Source organism: Suricata suricatta, chromosome 1, assembly GCF_006229205.1.
Source record: "Suricata suricatta isolate VVHF042 chromosome 1, meerkat_22Aug2017_6uvM2_HiC, whole genome shotgun sequence".
In the NCBI taxonomy this organism is placed as follows: Eukaryota; Metazoa; Chordata; class Mammalia; order Carnivora; family Herpestidae; genus Suricata; species Suricata suricatta.
The window spans coordinates 14,973,125-14,985,455 of record NC_043700.1 but is presented as its reverse complement, the minus strand read 5'-3'; the positions used below and the strand labels follow the sequence as shown (position 1 = coordinate 14,985,455).

Genomic DNA, 12,331 nt, shown 5'->3' with positions numbered 1-12,331 from the left:
GAAATTGGTAATTCGAGATGAAGGTACCAGCATGGCCAGGTTCTGGTGAAAGCCCTCCTTCCGGGTGGAGATGGCTATGTTTTTGCCATGTCTTTACAGGGTAGATGTTAGGAATCTTAGTGCACCTGGGTAGCTCAGTTGGTTAAACATTTAACTCTTTTTTTTTAAGTAGTTTATTGTCAAATTAGTTTCCATATAACACCCAGTACTCTTCCCCACAAGTGCCCCCCTCCATCACCACCATCTCTCCCCCCCCCCCCCGCCTTCAACCCTCAGTTCGTTTTCAGTATTCAATAGTCTCTCAAGTTTTATGTCCCTCTCTCTCCCCAACTCTCTTTCCCTCCTCCCCTCCCCCTGGTCCTCCATTAGGTTTCTCCTGTTCTCCTGTTAGACCTATGAGTGCAAACATATGGTATCTGTCCTTCTCTGCCTAATTTATTTCACTTAAGCATCCAACTCTTAATTTTGGCTCAGGTCATGATCTCACAGTTTGTGAGATGGAGCCCCACATCAGAAACTTTGGGGTAGGAACCTGCACTGTAACAAGCCCTCCAGGTGATCCTGATGCACACTATAGTTTGAGAACCACTGCTCTATAGGATTAAGTCCAAAACTTCTTAGGATAGCTTACAAGCGTCTTTAGTATTGGTCCCTGTCTTCCTATCAAGCCTTGTCTCTTCATTACATACCAAACACTAGCACAATATCTCAGCTGACATGGCTTATATATAGGAGGCCATTCCACAACTGTCTTCTTTGTCTGTAGACCTGTGGTACCATCTACCCACATCCACCTGACAAGCCCAGAAGGAAATGAGAGTCGCTCAATCATTCCAGCTACACTCTGCTACTCTAAAGAAAAAGTCTTTCTTGACCACTATTCCAGGCAGGGACTGCTCCATACATCTGTGCCACTACAAAACCCTGAACATGCAACACTTACTGCATTTATCAAATGGCACTCTAAGTTTGTATGTGTGTTTACCTGTCTCCTTGTTAAACTCTGATCTCCTTGAGGTCAGAGACAGTTTTTTCACTCACAGCTGTACCTAACACACAATGGCACTCAAAACACAGTTTGTTGAATGACTAAAGACCTCCCTCTGATGATTAAGACTTCCTTCAGAGTACAACATTCTCTACTGATAAAAACTTGGGAGTTTTCACACCTACCCAGAATCAGCGGAAATGGGATTATGATCAGGGAAGAGATATTCAAGATAAAATATAAAGATAAGTAGGAGCTACCTAGACAGATTGAGATTGAGAGTAAGGTAGCAGTCCAAGAAAAATCAGAACAGGCAAAGAACATGAGGCAGGATGAATCATGGTGAGTTGAGGAGACAGACACATTAGTGTGGCTAGAGCACAAGAGGGAGAAGAACAGCAAGAGATGAGGCTGAAGACCGTAACAGGGGCCAGAGCAAGCAGGACCTAGTAGGTGTCACCTCTAGGAACAACGAGAAGACAAGGAAGGGTGTTAAGCATGGAGGTGACATGAGGACATCTGCATGGTTTTTTTTTAAAATAATGTGACTTGAGTATGAAAAATATATCAAATAGGGGCAGGAGCACATATAAGGAGACCAATTAAGCTATTACCGTAATTCAAGAGAGACTGGTGGTGGAAGATGGTGGTATAGAGAAAGAGAACAGAGTTGGGGTATATTTTGAAGGTCAATTTGTGTGACAATAATGGACTAGTCATTGTACACGTTGAAGAAAGAATGAACAAAGATGACTCCTAGGTTTAGGACATACAGATAGGTGATGATCTCATTCACTGAGAACAAGAAACTAAAAGGAAAACCAATTATGTGGTATGTTGATTTGCACATTTTCATTTGGAAATGCCTTTAAAATACTGAAATAAAAACACCGAATAAGCAGTAGTAAGTAGAAGAGTAGAGCAGAGAGGTTCTGTAGATAGTCACATACAGATAAAGGAAAGAGAATACGAGCCAGGAAACGGGTGCTCCCCAGCAGAACTTCTGTAGTAATGGGGGTACCTGGGTGGTTCAGTTGGTTAAGCATCCAACTCTTGATTTTGGCTCAGGTCATGATCTCAAGGTTTGTAAGTTTAAGCCCCACAGCAGGCTCCACACTGACAGTGCACAGCCGGGTTGGGATTCTCTTCCTCTCTGTCCTTCCCTGCTTGCACGCTCTCTCACTCTTTCTCTCTCAAAATAAATAATAAAATTTAAAAAAAAGAACTTCTGTGGTGATGGACATGTTCATTCTTTTTTTTTTTAATATAACGAATTTATTTTTTTTAACATATGCAATTATTTTCCGTTATTTACAATACAGTAGTTACAATTACACTCCAAACAGAAAAGCAAAGTAAAAAATCAAAACCCTACTTCTATTTCATGTAATTAGACGTATACAGAAATTAGAAGGTTAAGTAACAGCTAGTTAATCACCTAATTTCACAGCTATCTGAAGTGGCGATCATTATATAGCAGCTTATCTATGATACATTCAAGATAAATGATACAATTTATTACTTGCCCATAAGCTACAACACAGCCTGCTTAATACCTTTCCTTAAATTCCACCTCTATACTACAATGTACTTGAGGTCCATGCAAAAAAGTAGCTACCTTTTATATAGGAAATGGATGATTAAGTCTTTGGTGTTGTAAAAGCAACTTCATTTAAACATAGCCACCCCCACCATCAAAAAAAGAAGAGGAAAAAAAAAGAAAGAAAATAATAAGGGAAAAACCCAAGACACATTTCCTAGGGGAAAAAAAAACAAAAAAACAAAACAAAACAAAAAAACCCAGCATGTAATTTCTGTCCTTGACAGAATGTATTAAATAAGCAAACACCACCAACAAGCAAAACAAGTACTACAATGTAAAAATATTAAAAAAACGAAAACCCTCTCACATGCATAAATGAAAGATTGCACACAAAGAACTCACATCTTTTCAAGCTTCAATAGTAAATATTCTGCTACTATGTATGAAATACTCCATGCCTTGCCCAAGCTAAGATGAAACCACATCATAAATCAATAAGCATTTTGCATTTTCTTTCATTATATACTCAAAGTCATGCCTACTGCACCTCTAAACAGGAAATGTTCATTCTGTATCATCCAATATGGCAGCCACAGATGGTTACTGAACACTTGAAATGTGGCTGGTATGACTGAAGAAGTGAGTTTTAAATCTGAATTTACCTTTAATTTAAACTTAGATAACCATATACAGGTAATAGCTCTTATACTGGACCACACAGCTATAAAATAATGGGAAGGTTCGAAACAAATACTGAGGAACTCCAACAATGTCAGATGCACCCAACGGTCAAAGAAGATGAAGACTGAAAAAAGTTCACCGAAATTAGCTAGCTGAATTCCACTAAACTTGCCAAATTCCATCACCAACAAGCAGTTGAGGTTATTAGTGGGTAAGATTTAGGCTTGAGTCAATCAATACATTTGACCAGGATCAATGATAACATAAGGTCAGAGGCAAGAAAATTTTGTAAGCAAACTAAACCTTCAGATGAATTATTTCAAATTGTTCAGTATTTCCAAGTTTTCTCTAAGACTTTTTCCCCTAATTATACCTAATATAATTTTTGTATCCATAAAACAAAGTAATGAGTTGCATAATATCATTTTTTTTAATTTCTAGGACTTATTTTCCCTAGAATCATATCAGCAACTAAACTGCTGAAGCACTGTTAAGATGTTAAAAATTACTTGATACATTATTTCTTGGAAATATAAAAATCTCCCCCCAAAAGAACCATCAAAATCAAATTAAAATTTGTACCTCAGTAAGGAGAGTAATTAGCTCCTCATTTATGAGACACTGATTCACAGTGAATCTAAAACACATGCAGAAGTTTATGTGGATTGGCTGGAGCTTGCTGAAGACTCAAAACCCTCATCTGAACCTTCCTGAATATACAGTCAAGCAGTCCCCAGGCCTTCCTCTGGCGTCCTGAGCTGGCTGACTGGCTCCCTAAGGTTTCAGAGGGCACATAATCAGGTAATTTCTCCCAACTTGTTATACAGCATTTTCCCCTTAAATCTTCAAAGTATATTCGCAATTGCATAATATTTCTTAATTGTTGATTATTTTGATTGAAAAAGACCTGCCAGAAAGAGCTTTATATGTAACAACAAAACTACATTTATAGTACATACATATATCACTACATTCATAAATAAAGTTCCCATCTCTAGGTTAAATCCTAAATATTCTTAGGATCTTCCATCTGTTCATTCCTTTTTTTTTTTTTTCAATTCTTCAGTTTCCCACTCACAAAAATGTGGCAATAAGGAGAAACAGCACTGGAAATGAAATTGCTTACAACTGTATCCACGACCCGGTAGCATCTCTATGTGGTCACTTAGATATAAAATGAACACAGGCTGGTTTTCCAAATTTAAGAACATATGGTAGACAGGTGAGGCTTGTGGCAAAAGGTTAACATAAAGACTGAGGTTTTCCTGATTCTTTGCCTGAGAGTATTTTTTACTAGATCACACTATCCCTAAAATGCAAAGATCTCTAAAAACAACTCAACAATCATATTTTAGGGAGACTTTTAATGCTAAAAATTTAACTTTCCTTAATGACTTTTACAGGGAAGAAAATAAACACAAATTTATTTGAAATACATTAAAGATCAAGTTGAGGAATGATACCATTACTATGTAGAACCAGTTTTTAAAGTAACCTTTTATTTGCCAGCCACACATCAAAACTCCAAATCTCACAGGCAAAAAAGAACTACTTCTGGGCCGCCTGGGTGGCTCAGTCAGTTTGGCGTGGTGTCTGGGTGGTGTCTGACTTCGGCTCGGGTCATGATCTAGTGGTTTGTGGGTTCGAGCCCATGCTGACAGCTCAGAGCCTGGAGCCTGCTTCACATTCTGTGTCTCCCTCTGTCTCTGCCCCTCCCTTGCTCATGCTGTCCCACTTTCTCTCAAAAATAAATAAACATTAAGAAAATTTAAAAAATAAGCTACTTCCTAAAACTCAATATGTTACTGATAAAAGAAAGAGTAAGGACAATGGGGAATGCTAAATTTGATCTTCCTTTTTCATAAAAAAAATATGTGCACTTAAATTACAGCAACCTAATTATTTAAAATGGAAGCCACCTACATGATGAACTTAAACTGTGAGACAACAGGTGATATTATGAATTAGGAGAAGTCACTTCAGACTGGTCTACATTGTTCTCCTCCAATAATGGTGAATGCAGCATCGGCTCTGCAAAGATATGCGACTTGGAGACATGATAAATAGGAGATTATTACCTCTGCACTGGGAACATGCAAATCTCTCTCTGCAGGGCTGCACTCTTATTCCACGAATCCCAGCTTAGAAATCCCAGATGGGTGCTCTGCTGTTCTGCTGTTCCTACAAACCCCAAATGCTCAAGACCAGTCCCTCGTATACATTCCCCGACTCTTCAATGTCTTCACTGAGAAACCCTGTGTGGCCATTGAGAGCACTCAGCCTCAAGACCGAAAGAATGGAGTCCTAGAGACATAAAAGGATGTTGCTTCACTAGGAAGCTGGCAAGAGAAGCTCACTTGAACCAGGTCGCCTAACTGCTGCCCTAGTACTGTTTCTTCTCTTCCCTAAAGTTCACCTCACCACCCTGAAGCAATGGGACACGACAGAAGCAGGTGCAGACTACAAGTTAGGATCTTTAACTTCTCCAGATAACCATTTCCTCATCTGGAAAGTTGGCAGGTTGTACCAGCACAAGAATGTCCCATCCTCAGATTCTTCCTGGTATCCAACCAGTCACCACGCAGGCTGTTTTCCCTTCGTGGTCTTCCTTATCAATCCCTTCCCTGTACTACCATGATCCAGGTCCTAGACTGGAACACTTCATTCCCAGACACTGCCTCACCCTCCTAGTCGGAATACTCCAAAAATACTTTTTAAAGATTTCATAACTATTTCATTTTTCTATTTCCATCTATGGGTGATTGTGCATCATATGGTTCCTCTAACCTTGTCAGAGCTACGATGTCCAGTGACACTACACTGACATGCTTTATTATAAAAATATGAACATAGGTAGACTTGAATCATTGACCATGTCATCAACCATAATCTAAATATAATTAGGGAGAAATTTTTTAATTATTTATTTTACCAAACCTTAATTTTTGTAAGATTTTAAAAACCTATTAACTCAAAACTCTTATAAAATTATTCAATACCTTTTTTAGTGGAATTACTCAATAAACATATAATGTAAATATTCTATCAAAACCTTCTAGTGATAATATAGGCTAAAGTGTAAAGCTGATTATAAAAATCTTTGTCTTGGTCACAGTTGCTTCCCCACATTTACACGCTACCTGCAGCTCCATCAAGTTTAAGAGTTTGCTTTGTGAAGCAAAACCAAAGTTGCTTCTCCCCAGAGTTCTCCAGCCCACAGCCTGTCCCCTAGAGCCCAACATGAAATGAAGGCCCCCTGGCATGGAGATAGCTTGTCCAAATTCTAAGCCTATAAGGTTGTTTCCGCTAGTTTGGCATACATAAGAAGCAGAATCCTAGCCTTCTGAGGAAGGAAGAGATCCTCTGGCTTTAAAGCCAAGCCAAACAAACCACAACTATCCAACAAGAATTTTGAACAAACGTAAAAGCAGAAATACATTTGATCAAAGAGCTCTTCTGAAGTAAGACTTCACTTATTATCTGAGTTCAGCTTTACTAAGCACTTACTTGCCAGAAAGCCGTCTCCACACCTGAACGGCAGCTGCTTCATTTAGTTACTGAGTAAGTGCTGACGATTCCTAGAAATTCCTGATCATTTCCTGTGCTGTTCAATACGGTAGCCACACGCTTCAGCTAGCTCTGCCATGAGCTGAATTTTCAGTCTCTACCTTCTCATTCCTTTGTTGAGACAGCTTTACTGAGCTATAGTTCACATACTTATAAATTTCACCTATTTACCACACACAACTCAATGGTTTTTTAGTATAATCACTGTTGTGCAACCATCTACAACCTACATATAGACCATCTGCATCACCCCCGAAAGAAAACTTGTACCCGCTAGCCTTGTACTCACACTTGCACTCATCTCCCATGCCAACTCATCGCTCTCTACACAGTAACCAATAACCTACTTTCTGTCAGTATAGATGTGCCTATTCGGGGCATTTCATATGAAAGCAGTCAAACAGTATGTGGCCTTCTGTAATTTAGCATAATGTTCTCAAGATCCATCCATGCTGTGGCATGTGTTAATACTTTATATATCTTATAAATTGATTCCTTTTTATTGCTGAATTACATTCCACTATATGGACACGACCACCTTTTGTTCATGGCCATTGGGTTGTCTCTACTTTTTGGCTATTACGAATAATGCTACTACAAATGATTCAAGCACAGGTTTCTTGTTTGTTTGTTCTTTGGTTTTTGTGGAGATATGTTTTCATTTCTCTTAGGTGTCTAATTAAGAATGGACATTCTAGGTCTCTCTTTTTAACATTTTAGAGAACTGCCAGACTGTTTTCCATTTCATCCAGCAACATAGACAAGTTCCAGTTTCTCCACATCCTTACCAACACATAATCATTTTTTTTTAGCCACTCTAGTTGGTGTGAACTGGGATCCCATATTAGCTTTAATTTGCATTTCCCTAATATCGAATGATGTAGAGCACCTTTTCATGTGCTTATTAGCCATTTGTACATATTCTCTGGGGAAATGTTTATGTGAATCCTTGGCCCATGTTTCAACTGCATTGTCTTTTGATTACTGTGTTGCAGGAGCTCCTTATACATTCTGGACACAATCAGATACATGATTTGCAAATATTTTCTCCCATTCGGTGAATTGTCCTTTTACTTTCTTGTGACACATGCAAGGTTTTAACTTTTGATGAAATCCAGTTTACCTCCCTCCTCCCACTACTATGCTTCCCCTCATTCTTATACAGACCCACACATTTTGCCAGAGTGCTGACTCCATGAACCTGTCTTTGTTCTGGACATGAAGACACACCATGGCTGAAATCACCTAATGGTTTTAGCTATCCTACTTTTTGTTGTGACTTTCTTTCTTACTTTGAACCCTATTATATAGACTTAGAAGAAACTAATTTAGAAAGGCTAACTACTGAAACCAGAATTAACTCAAAAGAAGAGTAATCCAGCAAATCTTACTGTAGTTAGAGAGCTTACTGAATAAATAAATGTTTCTAGCATTTTCACAAAAAAAAAGTCACTACAGGGGTGCCTGGGTGGCTCAGTCAGCTAAGTGTCCAACTTCGGCTCAGGTCATGAGTTCAAGCCCAACTTTGGCTCTGTGAGTTCAAGCCCCACATCAGGCTCTTTGTTGACAGCTCAGAGCCTGAAGCCTGCTTCAGATTCTGTGTCTCCCTCTTTTCTGCCCCTCCCCTGCTGGCACTCTGTCTCTCTCTCTGTCTCTCTCTCTCTCTCTCTCAAAAATAAATATTTTAAAAAATTAAGACAGAAACAAAAAAAAAGTCACTAAAATGCTACACAGGGGGTAGGGGCAGGGAGAGAGGGAGAGAAAGAATCTTAGGCAGGCTCCACACTCAGCATAGAGACAGATACAGGGCTCGATCTAATGACCCTAAAGATCATGACATGAGCCGAAATCAAAGAGTCGGACTCTTAACCAACTAAGATACCCAGGCATTACTATAATGCTATCTTGAACATATCAGTTATAATGCTGTGGGTTGAACTGTGTCCCCCAAAAAGATACGAAAGATATGTTGAGGTCCTAACACTGGTACCAGTGAATGTGACCTTATTTGGAAATAGGGTCTTTACAGATGTACTCAAGTTCAGATGAGCCCATTTTAATTAATGTGGGCCCTGATCCAACATGACTGGTATCTTTATAAGAAAAGAGGCAGTGACGCAAGGAGAATGCCATGTAGTCAAAGAGGCAGGGACTGGAGTGACAGGTCTTCAAGCCAAAGGCCTGTAAGCAATGCCAAGAGCTAAGAAGGGTGTGGAAGAGACCCTTCCTAGAGCACTCAGACAGCTCGGCTCTGCTCACACCTTGATGTGGGACTTCAAACCTCCAGAACGGGGACAGAATACATGTTCTTATTTAAGCCACCCAGTTTATGGTACTCTACTCTCGCAGCCTTGGGAACCTTAATGCATATCATAAACTGAATACTTTTTTTAATTAAAATTACACCACAAGACATCAAATTACGAATAATTTCTTAGCAGTTAATTTGTTCTCACAGACCTAAAACATGCATACACGTTCACGGGAAATGTTCGTGTTAAACACTAAGTATGTAACAAAGGCTAATCCGGACAGTTTACCTCTGCAAAAAGCAAGAAGACTAAAATCCACTTGAGTATCATACAAGTGGGCATGACGATAATCACCGCTCATCCGTGACCCCAGAGAGGTAAACCAGTCTCCAGCGTGTTCTGTCCCAAAGTAACACAGCTCCACAGCCCCAACGAGCTTAGCTTGTTTGCCTTCTCCCCCGGGCTTGCATGGAAGGAGACAGTTCTGAGAGCAGCTCAGAAGGAAAATGGGGCATGACAGGAAAAAGCGTCACTGAGAATGTCTAGTAACAGAACTGAATGCACGTCTCTGTCTTCCTACTCCCACCCTCAGATTCATGAGTACTAACCCCCAGTACCTCAGAGAGACCATATTTGGAGAGGGTCTTTACAGTGGTGATTAAGTTAAAATGGGGCCACAGGGGTGGGCCCTCATTCAATACGCCTGGTGTCCTTGTAAGAACAGGAAATTTAGACAAAGACCTGAGCAGGGGAAAGACGATGTGAAGACACAGAGAGAAGACGGCCCCAACTACAAGCCAAGAGAGGCTGAAACAGACTCTTCCCTCAGTCCCCTCTACTAGCCTCTTAAAAATAACTGTCTGAAATGAAGCATCTTCTCCACAGGAACAGTAAGAAAAAAGGAGAGGGACCGAGCCCACAGCCTTGCAGGGATCAATCAGATCACACCTCCTTTGCTCAAAAGCCCCCAAAGACTTCCTTCCTTCCTCATGCCAACTAAAAGCCAAAGTCCCAGCAGTACCCGTGAGGCCCTTCGGAATGGGGCCCCGTGCCTCCTCTCCCATCTCATGTTTGACTTCTTTCCCCGCAGTTTACCCCTTTCCAGCCACACAGGTGACTCAGGCAAGCCCCACATGCTTCTGCCTCAGTTTTGCTCCTGTCTTTCCCCAGACACCCTCAGGCCCCCGGGTCTTTGCTCCTCGGTCACCATGTGGGGAGGTCTTCACAGATGACCCACCTGAATGCAAATCTGCCTCCCCTCTAGCTGAGCCAGATTACCCTGCCACACACCCCCTCTCACAGCTTTTTTCCAAGGCACAAAGCACATCTAAAATACTGCTTATTTGGGTGTCCAGGTGGCTGTCAGGTAAGCATCTGACACTTGACTTATGCTCAGGTCATGACTGCAAGATTCATGAGATCAACCCCTGCATTGGGCTCTGGGCTAACAGCAGGGAGCCTGCTTGGGATTCTCTCTCCCTCTCTCTCTGCCTTTCCCCCACTGGCTTGCAAATGCATACATTCTCTCTCTCTTAAAGAAATAAACTTTAAAAATAAAATAAAATGCTCCTTACTTAATTTGCTCATTTTTCTGATTGCCTCCGAGCTTCATTTAAGAGCTTAATGCAGAGATTTTGTTTTTTTCCACTACTTTATCATCATCACCTAGCTGGTGTTCAGTAAGCATTTTTTTGAATGAACAAATTTGACCAATCTTCCTTGCTGGGAAGAGATTAAGAATCTGTGCCTCTTCCTAGTCTGTCCCTTCATCTCATTTTTACCCAGCTCCTACCCCGGTCAGAGACTCATACACAAGGAAAAGTCCGCAGGCCAAGCTTTCTATTGCCTCCGTAGGTGCACATTTTAAGGCTCTGGCCCCACTTTCTTGTAACACCTGCTTCCTTGAGCAATGGGACTCGAGTGGGCGCTGAGATTTTCATGGGAAGGCTAGCCTATAAGGCAGTGGTGTTTGCTGCTTCTTAGCTACGGATCGACACTTGCACTCCAGAGAGTGACATGTCTATGAGAGGAGGATATATATGGGAGGCGGGGGATAGGCTAGCCCCAGGCCAAGGATAAGGGAGTTGAAAGCCAGCCTCACACCTTAATTATTCCAATCATACCTGGGTAACAATCTTTGAAGGGAAAAAATGAGAAAAAAATAGTTTTGTGTGTTTTTTAAATTTTTTTAATGTTTTATTTATTTTTGATATAGAGAGATAGAGCATGAGAGGGGGAGGGGCAGAGAGAGAGAGAGACACAGAATCAGAGCAGGCTCCAGGCTCTGAGCTGTCAGCACAAAGCCCAATGCAGGGCTCGAACCCACGAACATGAGATCATGACCTGAGCCGGAGTCAGACGCTTAACCAACTGAGCCACCCAGGCGCCCCTGTTTTTTAATTTTTTTTAATGTTTATTTATTTTTGAGAGAGAGAGAGGCAGAGAGCAAGAAGGGGAGGGGCAGAGAGAGAGGGAGACAAAGAAAATGAAACAGGCTCCAGGCTCTTAGATGCCAGCACAGAGCCCAATGTGGGGCTTGAATCCACAGACTGAGATCACGACCTGAAGCAGAAGATAGTCAACTGACTGAGCCATCCAGGCGCCTGTGTTGTTGTTGTTTTTTAAAACACAGAAGGAGGGAAGAATACAAGTTAAGATACAAATCTTAACTAAAGAAAAAAGTTAAGGAAATTACAAAATACCAACTCACTGTAGTCACTTAAATAACTATTAAGATTGTGTTTCAAGTTAAAAATATTAATGAATATTTAGGTTAAATTTTAATGAGGAAAAAAATCACGAAATCATGCGTACTTTAAAAACAGAACAGAAGCACTACATACCCAATGATTTCAGTCTGAAAAATTATGACTATGGATGAAGAAACTTTAAAGAAACACAGAAATACAAAGGCTCTTGTTAGCATGAAATTATACTTACTTTCTCTAATGCTGCTGTTTATACTATTACTTTAATAAATTGGAAATATTTAAATATAAGCCAGAAAAAAGTTCAGACTTGCTAATATTCTGACAGGAGAGGAATCTGGGGTAGATCCAGAATCTTCAAAATGTATAGCTGAAGAAAACAAACGGTTCTTACCCTTGTGCCTCTTCAGCTGGGGAAAGCTGCTAATTGTAGTCGCTTGGATTATTTCCACTACAATCTGATACCTGATATTTAAAAAGAGAGAAAAAGGAAAGACTGAATAGGAAGAAAATACTATTTTCAGAGATACTTTTCAACTATATTTTATACTCATCAAATAAAACACAGGAGCCATGAATTCTGCCCAAATAT

The 12,331-nt window shown here is 40.3% G+C and overlaps 1 protein-coding gene across 2 annotated transcripts in view; it reads right to left on the bottom strand.

The window, feature by feature from the left end:
* The window catches only part of SNX25 (sorting nexin 25), a 131,081-nt gene that overhangs the window by 51,705 nt on the left and 67,045 nt on the right, over positions 1 to 12,331 (bottom strand). For both annotated transcript variants that reach the window (XM_029934602.1, XM_029934607.1), the window contains exon 6: positions 12,134 to 12,204. In XM_029934602.1, coding sequence (XP_029790462.1) covers positions 12,134 to 12,204 — 71 coding nt within the window. The remainder of the gene's footprint in view (positions 1 to 12,133; positions 12,205 to 12,331) is intronic.